We start from the raw sequence: 23,852 nt of genomic DNA on the forward strand, positions 1-23,852 counted from the left end.
TACAGACAATATTTTTGCGAGTTTGTGTAAGAGGATCATATCAGTTTTTGAGACAAATCACCAACACCGTTAAGCTTGATTTCATTTTAATGTTCTAAACAATTTACCTAGATTGTTAGTATATTGGTCCACTTAAATTTTCACACAAATTTCAAATGTTTCGAGATACGAGATTAATGTTTTAGAGACTTAAACTTATTCATGTGTCCCACAATCTTGAATATACTCCCGTATCCAGATCCCAATATTCAGTCTTACAGGTGAGTATACCACAGATGATATCTGTAAAGGGGTTAACTGCGAGGGCCGTGAGAGCTCAGGTCAATACTTCCGTATACGCAGAGAGATGACGGCTTCGACTTTTGGTGTGTCCCCTTTAGAGGATCTTTTCTTCAACAACTATGATTATGAATTTTATTGTTTAATCATTTTTGCTGAGGGCTGCGCTATGTTTCAAGCATTTATGGAAAGTATTATACGGGGACTAGGTCAGAATTTCCATTCAGCAGAAGTCCCGGGATAATACCCCAGATATCACTGAGTATAAAGACCTAGTATCTCAGAAAGAGGGACCTTTAAAACAAGATTTCGGGGGTCACCCATATATCCAAGACATGTTACCCACGAGATAAGCAAGTTTGAATTTAGGTTTATATCTCGTCACAATCTACTAAATGTCCAAAAACCTACTGGCACACCCACAGTGAGATTGTTTATCACATCTTATCTTTACATTTCTTTAGCATGTTGTGATATTCCACTGATGTACTATCATTTCCTCTTTTATCAACAAAACTCATTTTTGATTTTATCATGTTTTTGTATTTTTCAAATTTTCTAATGTTTTTGGATTTTCTGAAATTTTTCTACTCCCCCTAAAATGCAAACACATTTAAAAAATTTGAAAATAAACTGTACAGAAATATGACAACTGATATCAAATCGCCTGAATTCACCATTCACTTGGCATAAACAATCAGAACTCCCCCTATCAACAAACTATTTTCCCATTTATATTTCAAAACACTTAAGTTTGTTTTAATCAAAATGGTTTTTCTGGAAAATAAGTTTGTGTATCAACCACTTGTAGGTTTGGGGTAAACTTCCTCACTTTGTTTATTTATTACAATGATGGACCCCATTTTAAAACAGCTTGTAGAAAATCAGATACAAATTAATGTCCCTGATTTACCACTTGTAAGGATATTAATCAAATACCAAGAATAATGTCGATTCCTGTTCCACTCTTACCAACCTGGGAACTCCGGCAAGTCAGGTTTTTCATATAAAGAAAATATCCACCCAAGCCTGACCAGCCTTGGGTGTCACCGAGTCACCAACACTCGATTTCTTACCTCCCAACTTCTTTTCATACAACTCTTTAACCCCTTTTACTTTTCGATCAATCATTTTACCAAAGATATGTTTCACTTTGGGGTTAAAGGCTTTATCAACATCAAAAACCTTTTTGTCATCATAAAATTGGTTTGAAATCTCAACTTTACCAATTTTCTTCTTAAAATTTTCAGCTCGAAGTGGTGGAAAATTCTCATCATCCACAGTCGAAACTGATTTTTCTCCATTTTCCTCAACCTGTGGCTCCTCTGATTTTGTGGAATCAGATTCATCGCTAGAAGATAGCTCCTCTGATTTTGACTTATCAGAATCATCGCTAGAGCTATGACCAGACTTCTTAACAACCCATTTCTGGTTGTCAGATCTAGCTCTCTTCTTGTAAAACTGGTTTTAACTTTCACCAATTTCAAATTTTGAATCTTTGAAAAGTTTGGTTCCGTCAATTGGTGGTTCAAACTCAGTCACTTTTTCTTTCAACTTGTAAACTCCTTGTTTGAATTGGATTTCCTGTGAACAATTCCAAGCAATGTGACCAGTTTTTCCACATTTGAAACAGGTTCGAGTTTTCTTCTTTTGATCAACAGTCTTCTTCTCAACTTGCTTCTTTGCAAGAAATTCCTTGTTCGATTGTCTCCAAAATGCTTTCTTTTCTTCTTCTTCAGAAGATGTACCTGCAATAAATGTCATCTTTGCTTTAAAATTTCGAACATATTTTTCATTTTTCTGTTTTTCTGTTGGAGTAAATCCTAACCCTTTCTTTTTGAAATTACCATGGTTAGATTTCGTTTGAAAACCAGAACTAGAACCATAACCTTTTTTCTTGTTTTCTCTTTGCTTAACTCTTGAGGTGTATTTTTTAGGTTTATCAGTAAGATTTAAATCTTTTATTTCAGAAATATTGATTTCTGTTAGTTTGAAAACCTTTTTTATCATTTCAGTTTTGACACCTCTTATTGGAAATTCCTCATCACAATATAATTTGTCCGAATCAATTAAGGTATATGCCACTTTAAATGTTTCATCATTCAAATTAGATTTTGATAATAGGAATTCTTTGTCATAAACTATTTTGCCCTGCTTTTCTTTTTGACCCGGATTGCTGGACTCAGACTTTAACTCCGACATTGATTCTGACTTTGACTCCTCAGTTTCATCGTTATCTAACACATGATCCACCACTTTCTTCATCAATTGAGATTGTTGATCAGTGTCAGACGATGTAAACGTAACATCAATACTTTCTAGCAAATTGACTGAGGACTCCGACTCCCATTGTAAGTTTGTAGCCTTTTTGACTCTTTCATCATTTGGATATCTGGGCAAATATACATCTTCCAGCGGAGGTGGACACTTGTTGTAACTGACACCTTGTTTCTTACCAGAATCTTTCTTGTCAGTCTTTTTCTTTGTGTCTTTCTTCTTCTCAGTCCTTTTCTCTGGAGTCTTTTCTTCGGATTGTTCTCACTACTAAAAAACACGCCTATTTCCGACAAAGTTTTTTGTCGGAAATTGGTCGGAAAACGGCGTTACCGACCAATTTCCGACTAACTGGCTTTTCTCGGAAAAATCTAGTCGGTAAAGTTTTCCGACAACGTTCCGATGATTATTTCCTACATATTTCCGACAAAAAAAGATGTTAGAAGTTCCGACGAAATTCCGAGTAAATTCTGACTACATGTTTCCGACGACTATTTCCTACATGTTTCCGACAAAAAAAAGATGTTAGAAGTTCCGACGAAATTCCGAGTAAATTCTGACTACATTTTTCCGACAACATTCCGACGACTATTTCCTACATGTTTCCGACAAAAAACGATGTTCAGAGTTCCGACAAAATTCCAAGTAATTTTAATAATTAGTTTTTATTTCTTTTCTACTTTTCCAACCATTTTCCGAGCTACATTTCCTACTATTTTCCGACCAAACAATTTTAATTATAAAAATAACAAAAAAATCTGCTAAAAATGCAGGAAAAAACTATAAAAATCATGTTTAAAACAAAAATCTACAAACTAAGATATGATTATCACGTCCCGTTCAAAAGTTTCAATACAAAATACAACACTGTTATCAAATTACGAGCTTACCCACAAAATATGATACCGTTGTCAAATTACAAGTTTCCCACAAAAATACGACACGGTTATAAAACTACAAGTTCAACCACAAAAGATGATAAACTTAAACTAGACTACAACGGATTGCCTGGATTACCAAATTTTTTTAGTAGCTCGGTTATTTGTCGTTGCACTTCTTCCTTCATTTCTTCTCTCACTTGTTGTTGAGCCTCTTCAACACGGTTTTGCAACATATCCACTTGAGCTTGCAAGTTTTTCACCTAAAAAATGTTTAGTATACATGATATTAGTAAACAAATTGAGATGTCAAAACAATCACAAGTAACTAATTTGGGTCTTGTTTTTTTAATCTGTATCGCATGATGGGTAGGGCCGTCCGTTTTCACCTGTACCCAATAACCAAACCCGACCCAAATGACCGAACCCATACCCAATATAACCCCCCAAAAATTCCTAAACAATCTATTTTGCAGCCCAATATAACCCTTTCTGACCTTAAACTAGTCTGACACAGACAGACAACCGAAAATAATCATCGTTTTAATATGGTCTGTTCCGAACCAAGTATTTTGCAGGGAATGAAGTTAAAACAATAAATTTTGCAGCCCAAAATAACCAGCACATACATTATTTCAATATATTTATACAATTTTCTATAATTTTTATTTGTTTTCTAAAGTCAGGGAATGAAGTTAAAAAGAGTGTATGCTTTTCTTATCTCTTCTTAAAAAGAGTGTATGCTTTTCTTATCTCTTATACTCATCTTTTAAATTTATTACCAGTGCATCTCATATAAGGTGTCATATAAATGAAATCCTAGTTCGAACCAAGTAACAAAAGACTGGTCAGTGGTTCGTGACTGAAAACTAAATGTTAAAACTTAAAACTAAATGTTAAAACTTAAAACCAGGGAACAAAGAATATTTAATAATACCTGCTCTTGTGAGCGCTGGTATTCCGCATACGACGCCGACCCCGACGATGAAGATGGTGTGCCGTTAACGATGAAATGAGGATCCGAAGATCCTATCCCAAATCCTCTCCTTCCCTGCGCACGTTCCCACAAGTCAGCATCACCGACCGGATGTAGCGTGACGTCTTCCCCATACTTCTCGAGCATGGATCTCTCATATGCTTCCTACAATATATAGAAACACGGTTGCTATTTTGCTAAAAGTTGATACAATAAATACACAAAAATGATACAGGATCTTACATATGCTTTTCTAGATCGAGCAGTACAAAACTCCGCCCCGTCCAAGCTTTCATCATACAATCCGTCCCAAAAAATTTTCTTGGACTCTTTGGTAAGGTGGGTTGCAAGGAAGAGTTCCCTAAATGTGGGTGGCCGGCCCAATGCCCGTTCCTATAATAACAACATAATTTTAAGTAAAAACAATGACTAAAGTTTATAAGTATTTTTAAAACTATGTTCATAGTTAGTTCACTAGTTGCATGGATTCTGTTTGTTGTAGAAATTACCATTTTATTTCATAGTTAGTTCACTGGTTGCATGAACTTTTATTTACGCAATTGGAATGATATTAACTCTTATTTATTTAATCAGCCCATTAAAAAAACAGAAGCAACATTAAATATTTTTAGAAAACTCTCAGACCCTTTTCTGAATTTTCATAACCGAATGACTTATACAATTTAACTTACCAAGATGATGCGATGCTCATCATATCCCCTAGACCCCCCTGTATGTCGGGATATCACATCATCATTATCAACTTTCTTACGATTATTTCTCCCTTTCACAGACTTCTTTTTCCATGCCTCTGTGTTCCAGCCCTATACAAAAGTAGAAATACATCTATGATAATATAAAATGCAATAAAATATTACAAAAAAAAATAATATATTAACTGGCTTACCATGCACAACTCTTCCCATATGTCACTATGCACGAAGCGGGGAGGAAACTTACTCATTGCTTCAAAATCAAGCCTATCATCTGGGAAATCAAACCCAGCCACCCTAGCTTTCTTTGCTGATTCAGTTCGATAATCTGACATTATATCTGCGAAACGGTCCTTTAACACGTTCTCAAATCCTTCTCTAATGGCTTCATCATTTGCTTGATCCCAGTTATAACGTGTCTAAAAAAGTGAAGTTATAAATGCACGCTCAAAACAAATTAGAATAATATATACAAATAACTAACTGATGTAGTACCCTAAATCGATCAAACATGCGGTCCAGTAGTTCCTTAGGGACATCTCTATACGTTGCCCAAGCTCCATCAAAACACTCGTTGAATAAAGTTCTAATTGCCCTATGAACTTTACCATTCGCAAACCTACAATTAGAAATAACCGAATAAGTATATGTATAACATAAATAAACTACATAAATTTAAATGTTCAAAAAAACATACTTCCTCCCGACCCGATAGATATAAGGCCTCTGAGTGTGATCATGAGTCGCGGTTGCATGAGGCGTATTTTCAGCATTAGAGGCTAGTTGAGTCGCATTTGTGTCATCATGATAATCAGCATCATCATCGGAGTCGGCATGATCTCTAAACGGGTTAAACCCCTGCTCATCCTCTTGCGAGATGTCCTCCTCATGTTGACATCGAAGCACCCTCTTTTGACGTCGTAATGCCCCCTGCATGTCAGCCATGGGATCAGCATCACCAGCACGACTGCTACTCCCAGCGTATCCATAACCTAACGTCCTACTAATACTTGGACTCAACTCTGAGATATGACCACGACTAGATACTAATGCCTTTCCACGCCCACCACCGGAGTCCTGCGCTCGCCCACGCCCACCACCGGAGTCCGGCGCCCGACCACGCCCACCACCATAGTCCGGCGCCCGACCACGCCCACCACCAAAGTCCGGCGCCCGACCACGCCCCCCACCGGAGTCCGGCCCACGACCACGCCCACCACCGGTGTCCGAACCCCGCCCACCACCGGTGTCCGAACCCCGCCCACGCCCACCACCGGTGTCCGAACCCCGCCCACGCCCACCACCGGTGTCTGACCCCCGCCCACGCCCACCACTAGAGTCCGATGCTTTACTATACATACACATATATAACTTAGTGTATTGTAAAAAAAATATCCGTTGAGATTTTTAAGTTCCTTTAAAACAATTCCACTTTTATATATAACTTAGTGTATTATATTAACATGTATTTAAAATAAAATAATTATATACTGTAATTACAATATCTCATGGTATATAGTGTAATTTTGCACAAAGTTAAATAACTAACTCAAGATCAGTATGCTAACAAAATATTCAAAAAGTTAAAATATAACTCCAGTTACTTATAATGTTGCCCCTGTTCAAAATAATCAACATAAAGAAAACGAGAGGCTGTATGCTAACAAAATGTTCAAAAAGTTAAAATATAACTCCTATACATAATAAACTATCTATAAACTAATCCATTATTATTATAAGCAAGTTAGATAGCGAGAGAGGTATCAATGAGAGGCTGTCTTCTGTGTGTGCGGCTAAAAAAATGAGCCAACAAAAAGAAAACGACAGCTAACAGAGAATTTTTTTCAACAAGAAAAACAAATAAATTAGGGTTTATATTTTTCCAAAAAAAATTAGGGTTTTACCTACAAATCTGGATGAAGAAGAAGATGGTGAAGAGTGTCCAGCAGCAGATAAGAGGGTGATTTTTGGTATGGGAGGGCTTCAATTTCCTGGCGGTGTCCGCATGAACCGTCAACAACAGCTTCCTTCTACATTCTCCAAGGGTTACTACTGGGAAGGCTTCAATTTCCTGAGATAGAGAGGAAGAGAGAATGGATTTTTGTATGGGAAGGCTTTAATTTTCTACGCCAGAGAGGATGAGAGAGTAGTTGGCTGGGATTTGGGAGCTAGGGTTTCTTTTTTGTCTTTGTTCAAAGAAACGAATGTAAGTGGGGATAAGGAAAGTTGTGAAAAGCTACTTGGGATTTGTAAGGACATACATTAATATTGCCTGGGATTTGAGAGACATGCCTTGGCTGGATAACATAAAAATAAAAAATTATACACAATGCTTATTATTATCTCAAAGTAAGGGCGTTAAACTGGTCATGCTCGTGGATTGATGGGTTGAACCTAAGGATAAGCATTTGGTATTAGGTAAAGGTACCTATTTCCTCATTTTTTCAATACTGGTAAATAACGATACCGTACACCGAACCATTAAAAAAACAAAAATTAACAATTACCTAATTTTTGGTCGGAAAATGGTCGGAAATTTCCGACTAGTTTCCGACCACTTTTTTTTTAAATTTTTGTTTCCGAGTTTTAAACGTTATTTTTTCGGTTCCCCCTTTTGCGCACCATAACTATATATCAAATATTTTTTATTTTACCAACTTATACGTATATACATATACGGACGTATGTGTATACTATCGGGATCGGTTACTTAAACTTGCCTGTTTCACTATACATGTGTGTATACATTGAGACACATGCATACCTATACACATACGCACATACACATAGATACAAGTGCATACATTCACACACAATACATATACATAGCTAGGTATGTATATGATATCATGATCAATCATTATTAAAAAAAAACCAAAAATTAACAATAATATAAATGTTTGGTCGGAAAATGGTCGGAAGTTTCCGACTAGTTTCCGACCATTATATTTTTATTTTTCGTTTTCGAGTTTTAAACGTTATTTTTTCGGTTACCCCTTTTGCGCACCATAACTATACATCAAATATTTTTTATTTTACCAACTTATACGTATTATACATATACAAACGTATGTGTATACTATCGGGATCAGTTACTTAGACTTGCCTGTTTCACTATACATGTGTGTATACATTGAGACGCATGCATACCTATACACACACACACATACACATAGATACAAGTTCACACATTCACACAGAATACATCTACGTAGGTATGTGTATGATATCATGATCAATCATTAATAAAAAAACCAAAAATTAACAATAATATAAATGTTTGGTCGGAAAATGGTCGGAAGTTTCCAACTAGTTTCCGACCATTGTTTTTTTAATTTTCGTTTTCGAGTTTTAAACGTTAATTTTTCGGTTCCCCCTTTTGCGCACCATAACTATACATCAAATATTTTTTTTATTTTACCAACTTATACGTATTATACATATACAAACGTATGTGTATACCATCGGGGTTAGTTACTTGAACTTGCCTGTTTCACTATACATGTGTGTATACATTGAGACACATGCATACCTATACACACACGTAGATACAAGTGCACACATTCACACACAATACATATACGTAGGTATGTGTATGATATCACGATCAATCATTATAAAAAACCAAAAATTAAGAATAATATAAATGTTTGGTCTGAAAATGGTCGGAAGTTTCCGACTAGTTTCCGACCATTTTCCGACCACTTATTTTTTTGCTTTTATAGTTTTTTTTTTGTCGGAACTTCGTCAGAACTTTCCTACAAAATTCCGACCATTTTTTTATTGGTCGGTAAATTGTCGGAAAGCAGTCGCTAAAATTTGTTTATTCTTTTTGTATGTATTCTGTTGGAAAATGGTCGGAATTTTCCGACCAAATTTGTTTTGTCGGAAATTTTGGTCAGAAATTACCAGATTTCTAGTAGTGTCTTCTGTCACTTCATCTTCTTCAAATGCCTTCAAACCTTCAACGGTCGGATAGATCTTGTCAATGACATAAGAAGTACATGAGTAACTTTTCAACAAACGATTTACTCTCTCAGTCTCAATCCTTTGTAACTCCAACTTTTGTTCAAGAGTAGCACACTTCTCAATGTAATTGTTCACAACTTTTTGTTTGATCATGAAAGCTCCTTGAAGTGTCTTTATAGCAGTTGCTTGCTCTTTATTGGAATCATTGTACATATTCATTGCTTTGTTGAGAACATCATAAGATTCCTTTAACCTGTTTATGTTGTTTACCAACTCACTGTTTTTCTTCTTCAAAATAGCACAGGTTTCACAATTTACATGAATCTCTTTAGCAATGACATCTTCATTTATCTTGAATTTTGGAACTTCTTTCACTTTTCTTCGAACCGCCGGAGTTTCTTCATCATCACTACTCACCGGTGTCTTGACTTTCTTCTTTTTCTTCTTGATTTTCTCATCTTCACTGTCAGTTTCTGCCATCATCTTCAAGTGTTCTGCCATTCTTTTTGCATAGTATTCAGTGCTATCATCATCACTATCCTCTTCAATCCTGGTAACAAAAGCTGTGTGAGCTGTAGCTTGATCAGGAATATAATCATCCCAAGTAAAATTCTCCCAGCTAAACCCTTCAGGTAGTTTTTCGTCATCTTGATCAATCACACATGCTTTTCCATCAGTTGGAATATATTTATCCCAGTTGTACCCAGTTGATGACTTCTGTTCACTTTGATTCACTACAAAAGCTCTCTTTGATGAATCATCAATCATATTTCTTCCATGTGCTGTTTGTGCTTGATGTTGATGTTGTTGAGGTGGTTGTTGAGCAACTTGATGGTAAATGGCCTTCCTGTAATAATCATTGTTGTTGTTGAACGGATTTTGAGCTCCACTTGCTTCGCGGTTTGTGCACTCCCTCTTGAAGTGTCCTTTTTCCCTGCAGCGAAAACAAGTAACTTTAGATTTGTCAAAACCCAAAGTAGAAACATTTGCCTCACGAAGATCATCCCTTCCTGTGATTTGTTTGAATTTCTCAGCTCTCCTCAACACGCTAGCCAAGCACCACTTTATGTCCATCAACTCCATCTCTTCAGCATCTATCTGGTCGTAATCTTCTTTAGTTAGCATTGAATTCCCGATTCGTCCTGCAACAAAACTACCATAAGATTCAATAACAGTTCCCAATAAAGACATATGGCTTTTAGCTAATTCCTTGGAATATTTTTGATCATTTTCAATATTCAGAACAATATTGCATTGAAGCTTTTTGCCATTTCTAGATGTTGAAACATTCGGATCAAATGATGGAAATGATGAGAAACTTGTGTTGCTTTTTGATCCTTTTGATGAACTTCCAGATGAGTTCTTTGCGTTGTAAGCAGATTCAATTTTTGGTGACAAATTGGTTGATTTCTCATTCAATCCTCCTTTGTAGTACAGACTTATATCTTGTTCACCATCAAAAACTTTCATCCTAGAAATCTTGATCTGCTCCATTTCCTGAGCCTCCAATTTTTCAATGAATTTTCTAAGTGTCAGATTACTGAATCCTTTCTTGTTCCTTAGCATCATCAAATAAGTTCCCCATGTTTCGTGTGGTAAAGCATCTGCTAACTTTTCAATCAACTCCTCATTATCTTTGTTAATACTCACCCTCTTCATGTTCACTAACAGATTACAGTATCTCTCAATAATCTGTTTTGTACTCTCATTCTTTAAACCATGAAACAAATCAAACTCTTTCTTTAGAAGTGACTCTTTGTTTTTGACCATTTCATGACTACCAACAAACTTTGATCTTAATGCTTTCCAGATTGAATAAGAACTTCCATTGTGCTGCAATAAGACCATGATATCTTCCTTCACAGCTTGTTGTAGCAAACTTAACATCATTTTTTCATTTTTGTACTTCCTTTTATCATCCACACTCATATCCTTGATCGGAATCTCCTCTTCATCTTTCGTCGGTCGAATGTACTTTGTCTCCACGCATTCCCAAGCATCTAAATAGTTCGCTTGTACCCAATTTTCGAACCGTCCTTCCCATCCCTTATATTCCTCGATGTTCATAAGCTTGGGCGGTTTTTGCATGGTTCCCGTTTCATTTTCCAACATCGTGTTTTGAGCAATACTCATCGGGGTAACCGGGGTAGCGAATGCGTTATAAAATTCATCGTCCATGATTCGGATTTCAAAAATTTATCACAAAAGACCTTTCAAGCGAAATAGTAACTTTCAACCAAAAACACTTTCAAGCGAAAGGTGGTTTCGAGCGGAATCACCAAACTTCCTCAAGCGGAATACCCAAATACTTTTGGAGCGGAATATCTAAACCTTTGGAGCGGAATCACAAGTTAATTTGGAGCGAAATCAGCAAACAACTTGAAGCGGAATCACCAAATTATTTTGGAGCGGGATCTCAGTTGAAGCGGAATCAACAGGAAAACTTCAAGCGAAATATTGGTCTGAAGCGAAATCACACCGAAATTTCAAGCGAAATCAAATTTCTGAGCGGAATCAAAGCCAAAATTCAAGCGGAATCAACTGTGACGTCATCATTCAATCGAGTGATTTCAAGCGAAATACCAATTATGACCAGTTTTAGTTCGAATTTTAACCTAAAACTTTTAAGGATTGCTTAAAACATATTTGCGCATGTACAGTGAAATTTTGAGCCAATTTTAACCGAGAAAACTTTTGATATTTGAAAAAGAATGGTGAAGAAACATAATTTGAAGCTGAATTGTATAGAACTCTTCTTCCTGAGCTCTGATACCACTTGTAGGATCTGTTTCAGACCCGAACGAGTCGATCAGAAGAGTTTATCTCAGTTTCAGAGGCGGAAACTAAGAAACTGAGTTCAATTTAGCAAGAAATACACTTTAAACTGTCGATTGTATTGATTGAATGACTTTTACTGCAATTCGACACTTCGGCAGCACTTCGTTGCAAACCGGAACTCACTCACACACCTGAGATTTCGCTCGAGACAACCCTATATATAACCATTCTTATTTCACTTGAACACATCCAAGCGGAATCAGAAACAATCTTTCGAGCGGAATCAGCATGTTACTCTTCGAGCGGAATCAGGACTTTCAGGTGATTTCGCTTGAAACTGACCCAAGGTCATTTCAAGCGGAATCTCTTTAAATCCCATTTTCTCGATTCTCGTGCCCTGATCTAATACAATCTATACAAGACTCGATACAAGACGTAGACGACAGACGGATGCACCAACAGTACATGAGTCTGCATTTCAGCACATAAAAGATAGACTCTGTAGCGCGCCTATCCTCTCATTGCCTGAAGGCACAAATGATTTTGTGGTTTATTGCGACGCTTCCATCCAAGGACTTGGTTGCGTGTTGATGCAACGTGACAAGGTCATTGCCTACGCATCGCGCCAACTTAAGGTTCACGAAAGGAACTACACTACACACGACTTGGAATTGGGAGCAGTTGTTTTCGCACTTAAGATATGGAGACATTACCTGTACGGTACCAAGTGCACCATTTACACCGATCACAGGAGTCTCGAGCATATCTTCAAGCAAAAGGAGTTAAACATGCGGCACCGCCGATGGGTTGAGCTCTTGAACGATTATGAATGCGCTATTAAATATCATCCGGGCAAGGCCAATGTTGTGGCCGACGCCCTCAGTCGAAAGGATACTACACCTAAACGTGTGCGAGCATTACAGCTTACCATCCAATTTAGTCTTCCTGCTCATATACGAGATGCTCAGGTTGAAGCATTGAAAGCAGAGAACATCAGGGCTGAATCCTTACGAGGATCAAGGAAACGGTTAGAACAAAAGGAAGACGGCGCCTACTACGTAACAGGGCGTATCTGGGTGCCACTTTACGGAAACTTACGCGAACTTGTGATGGATGAAGCGCACAAGTCTCGTTACTCAGTACATCCTGGTTCAGATAAGATGTACCACGACCTAAAGACTACATGCTGGTGGCCTAGCATGAAAGCCAACATAGCAACCTACGTCAGTAAATGTTTGACTTGCACGAGAGTCAAGATTGAATATCAGAAACCATCAGGCTTACTCCAACAACCAGAGATCCCGAAATGGAAATGGGAGCAAATTTCCATGGATTTCGTTACTGGCCTGCCTAGATCTCAACGCGGAAATGATACCATTTGGGTGATCGTGGATCGACTGACCAAGTCTGCACATTTTCTGGCTATCAAGGAAACGGATAAGTTTTCTACTCTAGCAGACATCTACCTAAAGGAAGTAGTATCAAGGCACGGAGTGCCAACCTCCATCATTTCTGATCGTGACTCACATTTTACATCTGAATTGTGGCAAGCTATGCACAAGTCCTTTGGTTCTCAATTAGACATGAGCACGGCGTATCATCCACAGACAGATGGGCAATCTGAACGCACCATCCAAACGCTTGAAGACATGCTTAGGGCGTGTGTAATTGACTTTGGTAATGGCTGGGAAAAGCACCTCCTGTTAGTGGAGTTTTCATATAACAACAGTTACCACACCAGTATCCAGGCCGCTCCCTTAGAGGCATTGTACGGACGGAAGTGCCGATCACCACTTTGTTGGGCTGAGGTTGGCGACAGTCAAATCACTGGCCCAGAACTTGTAGTAGATACAATCGAGAAGATTGCTCAGATACGACAACGAATGGCGGCAGCTCGTGACCGTCAGAAAAGCTATGCTGATAAGCGAAGAAAGCCACTCGAAAGCCACTCGAGTTCCAGGTTGGGGATCGGGTGCTACTCAAAGTCTCACATTGGAAAGGTGTAGTTCGTTTTGGCAAACGAGGCAAACTTAATCCGTGTTATGTCGGACCGTTCGAAATCATTGAGAAAATTGGCAAAGTCGCTTACAAGTTGAATCTACCTGAAGAACTTAACGGAGTTCACAACGTATTCCACGTGTCAAATCTGAAAAAGTGTCTGTCAGATGAGACCCTCATAGTTCCTTTAAAGGAGCTCATAATCGACGACCAGTTGCGATTCGTCGAGGAACCAGTTGAAATCACAGACCGAGACGTTAAGATTCTCAAGCGTACCAGAATACCTCTTGTTCGAGTTTGTTGGAATTCCCGTCGTGGCCCAGAGTATACCTGGGAACGAGAAGACCAAATGAAATTCAAGTATCCCCATCTGTTTGAGAAAAGTGCAACCACTACTGAGGCTGAAGCTACTGCAGAATTTCGGGACGAAATTCCAAACCAACGGGGGGATGATGTGACACCCCAGGAAAACCAGGAAACTGCGCAACCTAACTAGCTTCCTCAGTAACCACGTGCTAAATTTCGGAACGAAATTTTCTTAACAGGGGAGAATGTGACAACCCTCATAATTACATGTATCCGTACAATTAATTAATGTTAATTAAAGTGCTTGATGACTATGCTGAATTACTTAACTGCTTTCTGCTTACTGCGTCATACTTACATGTGCTTGTTAACATACTAGTCTTATGCAGAAAATTGACTAAATAGTCATGTATGCTCTCCTAAGTGTTGGGAATTAAAAGTGTTACAAAAAGATACATACAAGACACTAAATGGAATAACTTAGCACTTTAACGGAACGGTACCTAACCGAACAACCGGACACTACCCGGAACACAAAAATATTGTTAAAAACATTGATTTTATTTTCCTGAGTTAGTTATGGCTCCCGAACACTTAAACTTATTGCATAATGCAAGTTACTCATAACGCTAGACCTTTACCATTTAACTTCCACTAAACTACCTACTTACCATCTAATTTTCATTTAACCCCCCCCCCCCCTTGTGTCATAACCGGCCCCATAAGTGGCCCCACCCAAGATTTGTGCAAATCTTCCTTAAATCCATTTAGATCTCTCTTGGGATATGTTGTGATCATGTATGTACTTCAAGGAACATCTTAACCTTTGGGTAATAGCCATTAGAGATTATAAGTATCTTCACAACATAAACTCACCACCACACTCTCTCCTTCTCCCCTCTAAACTCTCGGCCGACCCCCCCCCCCTTGTCAACACACCATCCATTTTCGTTTCAAGTCTTGCATTCCAAGTGCTCTCAAGGGTGTATCAAGGTGAATAACGAAGTCTGGAACTCTTGGAGCTTGAAGGACCTCAACCACAAGCTTTTATCCACTTGATTTTCGATCTTGATCTTCCCTAGCTTTAAGCTAGTTGTAAGCTTCTTGTTAATCCTTATTTACTTCATGTTTTTAGTAGTTAATAGATATATTATGATGAAAGATATATGAACACTAAAAGACTTGAATCTTGAATCATGAAACATAAGCTTAAATAAGATGAAACATGATGTAATATTTTTAGTATGATGTTGTTTGGTATATGTTGATGTTTGCTTGATGATTACTAGTGATATGATGATTGATCATCATATGGAACTTGTTAGAGAATGATTAAAAACATGGTTTAACAAGTTAAAGATGATTATGTGCTTTCATGAAATAATCATCTTCTAGTCTAAACATGAACTTGAAAGAAAAATGATTTTTCTTGAGAAATAATAACCCAAGTGAACTAGTGATCTTGTAGATCTAATACTTGTGAATGATTTTCCTAAATAAACCAAGTTTAAAAGACAGTTTTTGAAAGATCATGATCCTTACACTATTTTGGAAATAAAGTAAGTATATGGATACTAGTGACACGTGAAAATGTTGTAAATAAATATTTTTGTAAAATAGGTTCACAAGTTGTGAACATCTAAAAATCCCGAGAATGAGATTTTAAATAAAGTAAACACACTTTGGAGGGTAACTAAACCCACTAAACGCCTCACCAAGTTACTACGCGTTTTTATGAGACATCAAGTTCATGTTGGTTTGTAAATGGAATAGTTTGCTCTTGGTAAATTGTTGTTGATTGTTGAATAATTTTTGGAAAAGAAAATGATATGCTTATTAGCATGGACGCCTCCATTTACAAAGGGAACTATGGCGAAATTTTTCAAAAAAAAAATCCAACACATAGAAATATTTCCTAACAAGTGTTACAAGTGTATTTTTAACTATGATCTTTCCACAAAAGTCAGAGTGTGACATTTGAATTGTGTGGTATGTGATAGAAGTAGTGAGTAGATAAACCGTACGTAGGATACGTGTTATGCATGCACGAAAAACTGATTGTTATCTGTTCCTTATTAGGGCGTGCTTGATTTCTGATTATTAGAGTAACTAATCTAACTGAGCAAACCAAGGTGAGTTCACACTCTTACTAAGGCATGGGATTCCCGGTGGTTGGGAATGGGTTAAAGAACTAAAACGGAACCTGCATATCCTTCTTGGGTAGGATATGTACCGCCATCCTCCATGGGTAGGATGCCAATATTAATCCTACGTATTCTCCTTGGGTAGGATACATACGTTCGTCCTCCTTGGGTAGGACAACAACCTTAAAACTTACTAGACAAAACTCTATCATTAAGTCCCTCATTTTTATATCGACTTAATCGCCGAGCCAATGGCGAGCGGGTCATTAGTTAATAGCGCTATTAGGGTTGACAAGCCTCACACCGTTCCGGTAGGACGGGCGTGTACTAATGGATCTGGGCACTCAGTCAATGATGATAGACATTGACTTAGGGCACAACTTACTTTCGTCAGTTGTCGATATGGTAACGGTCTAGTGGTTCACATGGGGAAGCCCCACTGATTATGGGTATGGTTTGGGAAAAACAAAGATACTGGTTAACTCGTGGTTTACGAAACAACTTATGGTTTTCAAAAGAAACTTTTAAAACTAAACAACCAACTGTGAACTCGCTCAACTTTGTTGCAGACTCCTTGTTACATGCCTTGCAGGTCGTTAGGTATTTATGAAGCTTGCACGAGGAGGCGTGGTCATTGTGGGACATGGATAGTCGTGTGCCATGTTAAACTTTTTAAACAATTGAAATTATGTTTTGGTTTTTCGTTTTATGCTTCCGCTGTTTAATTTGAACTTGTTTAACTCGTTTTTGAACACCAATTATATTGCGTGGTTGGATGTTATCTATTTTAAATACATTGTTCAATATGATTGGTGGCTTGATCCTGGTCATGTCACGCCTCCATGCGGTGATACTCCGCTTGTGGATTTTGGGGGTGTGACATATTGGTATCAGAGCCATTGATTATAGTGAACTTGGTTTTAAAAAGGGAAAAGCTTTTTGACAAAACCAGACTATAACCTGTACAGTGCTCAATGATCCACAACGACGCTTCGCTCCACGTGCAAGACTCGACACAATAGGTGGTATGATTTATGTTTATATTGTCGGTCAGATAGTTCACAGTGTGCATTAGTTAACGTGATAACTGCTATTTAAACCTTGTGTGCTTACTCTCTTCTATCATCTCACGCTTACGCACTTTCGCGACACTTTTCTCACTTACGGTTCTTCGTTGTGAAGATCATGAGTGGACCTCTGAACTTGACTCAAGCCCAGCTGATGGCTCTAATCAATGAACGAGTGGCCGAGGCACTCGCAGCTGTCCCTGCAGGAGGTATAACCTGCCATATCAACCCATCCTAGGACGATTAGATCCTACCCTCGCGAACCAACTCTTGTGCCTAACCTTGTTCAATATGCTTGGTGGCTTGATCCTGGTCATGTCACGCCTCCATGCGGTGATATTCCGCTTGTGGATTTTGGGGTTGTGACATTTATATACAACAGATTGAACACAGGGTAACAAAAGGTAAAAAAAAACCTCTTTTTTGGAATATAATATGAAGAACAATAGATGAAACTAAGGGGTTAGGAGGTTGTGCTATGGAGTATCAGAGAGGAATTTAGTGTGTCAAAAGAAGCATTGAGAATGCAAAGATTTTATTGAATTCTCTAGGATAGTATTTACAGAGAAAAGTCTGCCTTACATAGACCAGAGATAGAACTATACTAATAATGAACGTTAATACATTTGTGTTCTCTTGTCAGAAAATAAGAAATAGAAACGATTACAAATTAAAGAAGAAAAAATGACAAGATAATATATATACACAATCAAAGATTTTTTTAAAAAAAATTACACTATATTAACGAGCATTTCATTCTCTTTAATTCGGACAACATATTGCTATAGTTTTCTTTTAAAAATTACAGGATTTTGAATACCCATTACATAATTACGTGATTTTAAATATCCAACATATACTACGTGATTACGTGATTTTGAATACCCATTACGTGATTACATTATAGTATGTGAAACCACACTAAGTGATTTCGTTATTACGTAACAATAGTTGGCTATGTATTTTTACATGTCTATGTGATTTAGTTACGTAATAAAGCATAAATAATCAAGTTCTTATTATTGATGTGTGTAATCACGTAATAGGCATAATTGTAATAACATCGGTTATAACAAATCATATTGAATGTGTAATCAAGTAATGGATTTATATTGAATGTGTAATCACGTAATGATTTATTTTGAAAGTGTAATCAAGTAATGGATATTCAAATCACGTAGTCAAGTCCAGGAGCATAAACAGTGGTTAAGTCAGGGGTTTGAACATATTTTTTAACATTTTTCAATAACCATTGTTGTGGACCGTCTCCTGTCAGATGTTGATAACCAAAAGGATGCCTATTCATTTTTTGCTTAGAGGACCTTTTTGTAACACCACGTAAAAACATGTCCAATTATGTATAGACACGTGTCCTAGACTCTAAACATGTAAAAGATTGAGTTTGAAGGACTAAAGTTGACAAACAGTGAAACTATGCTTACAAAAGGACTAAAAGTGTCAATATGCCAAACTTGAACCTCTGAATGACCACACATGATAAATACATTCTTAATCGGGTGATTGATTGAATGTAAGAAGCCGTTTGTGAAAATAATTGGAAGATTATAAAACTACAAGGGTTAAGCGTGTCAATATGTCAATTCTGACCTCTGAGTGACCTTTTAACGAAACCGATGCTTCAAAATATTCAAATATACTCTCAAGAATAAGTGGTATAAATTTCACGTGGTTTCGAGATCATTAAGCATGTTTTCAAGACTTTGGGCTAAAAGCGTCAACTTGACGAAACTTGCTTATATAGTGATATTTAACGAACCCGAGCCTAACGAAGTTTGTTTATTCATCCTTGAGTTTCACCAAACTAACTGCAAGGGCCCTACATGTCAAAAACAAGGTTAAAAAGGGTTAAAAACAATCAGGGACTAAAGCTGCCAACATTGAAACTTGTTTTACCTGATTAGACAGTCCACGCGGCCCGCGTAAGCCCCCCCCCCCTATGGCTTACGCGGCCCGCCTAAAAGTGCCAGATCAGTAAATTCATGCCAGGTGCGGGTTTCGGCTGTTCCACCACCTTAACCTAGTTTGTAACGACCTAAGGAGCTATATGTCGGTTTATTTCATCAACTAGAACACCTGGGGTGATCCAAGGATGTCCCATTACACCTGGAAGTGATCCATGATCTTGCAATTCAATATATAAAGGGTCTTGCTATTGTGTTCATAAGCACATTTGCAACCATCTTCCACTCTACTACTTCTAGAGCTTGCTTAGGACAAGGAGAAGACTTTGAAGTGTAGAAAAGATTGCTAGGACCTTTAGTAAGCCTCTAATTACTTGTTTAGTTGTTTTAAATAGCTTAATTGTCTATAAGTCAAACTTATCGCAAATTAAGTTTAACTTTCATTTTAATTACATATGGACCAGCCACTGATCAAATTGAAAGTGGTTATGGGACCATATTAAGGTAGGTGATTAACCCTTAAAAGGGCACCTCCTAATTATCTAGTTTGACTGGTCAATTGTCGGGTCAAAGTAGTTTGACAAAAAGTCAAACTGGATAGAATGTTTGAAAATGATTAAAATTAATAAACTAGAGGTTCTAAATTATATTTTAGCATTCTAATGACTTGGTAATTAATATTAAAACATGTTTTATCAGTCCTAACCCAGCAATTAATAGTCTAAGGTCAGTTTATAACCGAAAGTCGCAAAAGCTTGACTTTTTCTTTGACTTTCAGTTCTGACCCGTTTAAGCTTAATTCTTCCATGTTTTAAGCTTCAGTTAGGACCACGTTACTTAGTAGTATAACCCTCTGGAGTTATATTGCATGGTGCCTAGTGGTTTGAATTATATGCACTTGATCGTAATTATGCTTAATAATGCCATAAACGCCCTTTTAACATAGAACTGAGATTTTTAACAATGTGAATGAACTAACACCTTTGCTACTGATATTTAGACATGTCCCAAAAATTTGACATCGGTTTGAGGTCTAGAATAGGAGTTATGCTCAATAGCGTAATTAAGGAGCTTTTTATTATTTAAATAGCGTAATTAACATAAAGCCTATCTAAACCCGATTTTAAATACCAAACTTTTTACCTACTGATGTAAAATAATATTTTTGGATTTTTGATGATTTTTATTTATTTTTAGGCTGAGCATAACATAGGATTATAGCTTGATTTCGGTAATTGTCGGTTTTACCCCTTTTCATGCATAAAATGAGTTTTACATAACCTTTTAATACCAAACCTTTTGCTACCGATTCTACATGATAAATAAAGTATTTTAAACTTTATAAATTGATCAAAAACTCAGATTTCCTGTTTTAACCCGAATATCCCTAAAAATCGACTTTTAAGCGTTTTTAGCACATAGTTTGAGTTAAAACTATATTTGGCATATAAAACTTATTACCCACTGATGTTTTAAGCTAGTTTATATAATTAGATAGTAAGCCAAAGTTTTTAAAACTCAGAAGTGTATTTTGACCTTTAAAGCCTATGTGAAATTACCAAACTGCCCCTACGATGCATAGTTTGATTATATAAGATAAATTTCGCATATATAAAATACCCTACTGATATAACTTATAAAAATGCATCTTTTTACTGATTAAACCAGACCTGAAACTCAGTTTAATATTTAAACTCTTTTATGGGCATTAAAATTACCAAAATACCTTAAGGGATTTATTTTGGTTTAAATTACATTTTGGGCATATATGTTAACATCTTACTGATGTATTAACATATTTTGAGCATAATAACGATTAAGACTTGTATATAATTTATTTGGTTACCCGTTACGCGTTTATGCGTTCGGATCGGTTTACGTGACTAGTTTACGTATAATAGCCGAAACGGGTCAAACCTTATCATTAAATTCTCAATTTCCAGAATGTGTTTAGTTTACCCATGTTATACAAGTATCCAAGCTTGTCGGGTCTAAACCACATCCTATTCCGGTCTCCGCTTAATCTAGCGTTTAGAACCGTACGGTTTCCTTCTAGCTAGTCGGTCTAAGTCCTTGACTAAATTAAAGACCCGTTAGCATCCTAATAGGTTAATTGATGTGTGCTAAACAGACTATTAAAAACTAACTAAATCAGACTCTCTAAGCTAGACACTAAAAAGCTTTAAATTCTAGACTCGACCTAAACCACACAATCGGCAAGTGTACCGATCAATGTAGTATAAACTAGGAAGTCCGGATATCGAACCACGAGACTCTATTTATCACGTAAACTAGACTCTGACTAGACACTGACAGACACGACTTAACTTGTTTTAATTGTTTGGGGGGGGGGTTACGGAAAATCTAGGAAATCTATATTAAACTACTAAATTAAACTAGAACTAGACTAGAGACGAACGAAGACTGTGAACTTTACTTATATGAGAACTGGACCACCTAGACAAGAATCCTGGATTGTTTTTAAGAAATTACCAATTAAGTTAAATGCACGAGTTATGGAACCGGGATCGTATGATACTAAACCTATTAAGAATCAACGAGGCCCCTCGACCCTTCTCAAGGAGAAACCTGTGACACTACCTAGGCCGTTAATCCTACCGGTTATTAGACTTCTTCCCAGTTATCTAATTTATTGTGTAAGTACCCTAATGTTGACCTATTCTTTCCCAATCCTAGATCTAGGGTAGTTTGAAGTAATAGATTTGATTTGATAGACTAATAAGACCGACAGGTAAACCAAGACATAACCTTTCCCAAGGCCTATCTAAAGCAATTCGCCGGGTAAGACCTACCAATAGCCCCTCACTTCCCAGTTATTAGGACTAGTAGAACACTAAGACCTAGCAAATTATTATTAGTTACTTCTAGAGGTTATCGCACGATTCTCCCTAAAGAGTGAAGGTTTTCTTATGTGATATAGACGCTCACCGAAGCCCTAAACCCTAATATGACTCTATGTTGTGATATAGACCGTCACTAAGAATCATACGAAGCAAATAACAATAATAAACCGAATCAAAGCACGCATACACATCAAATCATTAAATCAAACCTTTTACAAGACACAATCAATCCATAAACACCATGCAAATAACGAAAAGGGTAAAATCTTTATATCAATCCAATCATCATAGTCTAGGTGGTTTAAATGTTTAGCCAAGCATCTTAGTAATCAAACACAAAACGAAATTGTCTAACAAAGAATTCATCGTAACAAAGTTTCACGAAAGTAATCGTCAAAATAAGGGATTAGAAAACCCGATTAAATCTTCGATTCTTCACTCTTGACTCGTACCAATGATTCCCGTGCCTTCAAATCTCCGATTGCCTTCAAAGAATGCTCCAAGAATGCTTCAAAGTCTCTCCAATTCGTAACTTAGGGTTTCTGTTCAGTTTCTTGGGCATTAAAAGTCAAACCCTAATCTGAAAGTCAAATCCGGTCAAAATCAGGACCCTCGCGCGACGCGAGGGTGGTGTGGCGTCACGCGGTGCCTCAAAGCTCAATTTCTTGATTTTTTTTTATTATTTTCTGATTTCCAGCTTCTCCGACGCGCGTACGAATCCCGTTTTTCTTCCGAACTGCTCGTTTTTCCTCGTTTTTCAACACTTTAAGCTACGGGACCTGAAATCAAAGCTTAACGTCAGCAGTATCATAGTTCTAACCTAAAACAGACTCAAAACGACTGAAAACTGACCAAAATATACACTATAAACATATGTACTTTTCAGTACATCAAACATCCCCACACTTACTCTTTTTTCGTCCTCGAAAAAGAATTATGCAACGGAATCAGAAACAAACAATTACTCGGGTCAAAAGTATAGGTATAATTAATTAAAACCAAGATTTGCGTTAGCCGCGATTGCGAATATACTTATCCCTTTAAACCCGAATCCAATCCTAATCCCTTATCATGTAAATTTAGTTTAAGTGCGGTCAGTCTACCTAGGGTCTCACGCTAGAATTTACAGTCCACCTACTCCCAACTCAAGCTTATAGGACTAAAAGAACGGTCATTTGACCAATTCCTAACCGTCTTATACCAAGATAAAGAGAGTTTGAAATCAAATCTATATTTTTTTCATCATTTTTTTCTTTTTTTTTCTTTTCTTTCTTGCTTTTTTTTTTTCATTCGTGAGACTAGACGATGCTTTCCCTAACCCAGCGGTATTCCGACTGTAGAGTCACTATCCCCAATCACAGATTACATAGGTTTCGGTACTTTTATTCGGCAAGTCGATTTCACACATCCCAGAGGCATTCCGGCTGTAGAGTCGCTATCCCCAACTCGGATTACATAGGCCTGTGTTACTTTCATTTAGTTTCTAGCTCACTTTTATTCTATTTTTTTTTTCTTTTTCAGCGAGATATGATAAAAAAACTCTAACTATCTTAGCTTATAACGGCGCCCCTTATACTATTTTTGCCGGTTTTAGTTTCCCATATTTCCCAGGCGAGAACCCACTAGCAGACCGACAATTAAGGTATATTAACTCAAAGGGACTTAGAACCAAAACCCGGGCCTA

The 23,852-nt window shown here is 37.2% G+C and overlaps 2 protein-coding genes across 4 annotated transcripts; both read right to left on the reverse strand.

Moving 5' to 3' along the window:
• Positions 1–3,347: 3,347 nt before the first annotated feature.
• Positions 3,348–7,368, reverse strand: LOC110910663. Of its 3 annotated transcripts, none has more exons than XM_035974675.1 (8): positions 7,029–7,368; positions 5,829–6,050; positions 5,616–5,739; positions 5,315–5,539; positions 5,100–5,231; positions 4,651–4,800; positions 4,369–4,572; positions 3,348–3,694 (listed from the first exon to the last, which is right to left on the reverse strand). In XM_035974675.1, exons 2-8 carry the CDS (start codon positions 5,891–5,893, stop codon positions 3,548–3,550), a joined length of 1,047 nt encoding a protein of 348 aa, XP_035830568.1. In that variant the 5' UTR covers positions 5,894–6,050; positions 7,029–7,368; the 3' UTR covers positions 3,348–3,547. The 3 variants fall into 3 exon arrangements, with proteins under 3 accessions (XP_035830568.1, XP_035830567.1, XP_022010962.1); XM_035974674.1 differs by having other exon boundaries at positions 7,025–7,368; XM_022155270.2 differs by having other exon boundaries at positions 5,818–6,471; positions 7,025–7,368.
• LOC118479591 (probable U6 snRNA-associated Sm-like protein LSm4) lies at positions 6,076–11,267 on the reverse strand. Its single transcript, XM_035974199.1, has 3 exons — positions 10,996–11,267; positions 6,174–6,471; positions 6,076–6,090 (listed from the first exon to the last, which is right to left on the reverse strand). The coding sequence occupies exons 1-3, from the start codon at positions 11,265–11,267 to the stop codon at positions 6,076–6,078; spliced, it is 585 nt and encodes a 194-aa protein (XP_035830092.1).
• Between the last annotated feature and the right edge of the window lie 12,585 nt (positions 11,268–23,852).

The sequence above is a fragment of the Helianthus annuus genome, chromosome 6 (genome assembly GCF_002127325.2).
Source record: "Helianthus annuus cultivar XRQ/B chromosome 6, HanXRQr2.0-SUNRISE, whole genome shotgun sequence".
NCBI classification, from domain to species: Eukaryota; Viridiplantae; Streptophyta; class Magnoliopsida; order Asterales; family Asteraceae; genus Helianthus; species Helianthus annuus.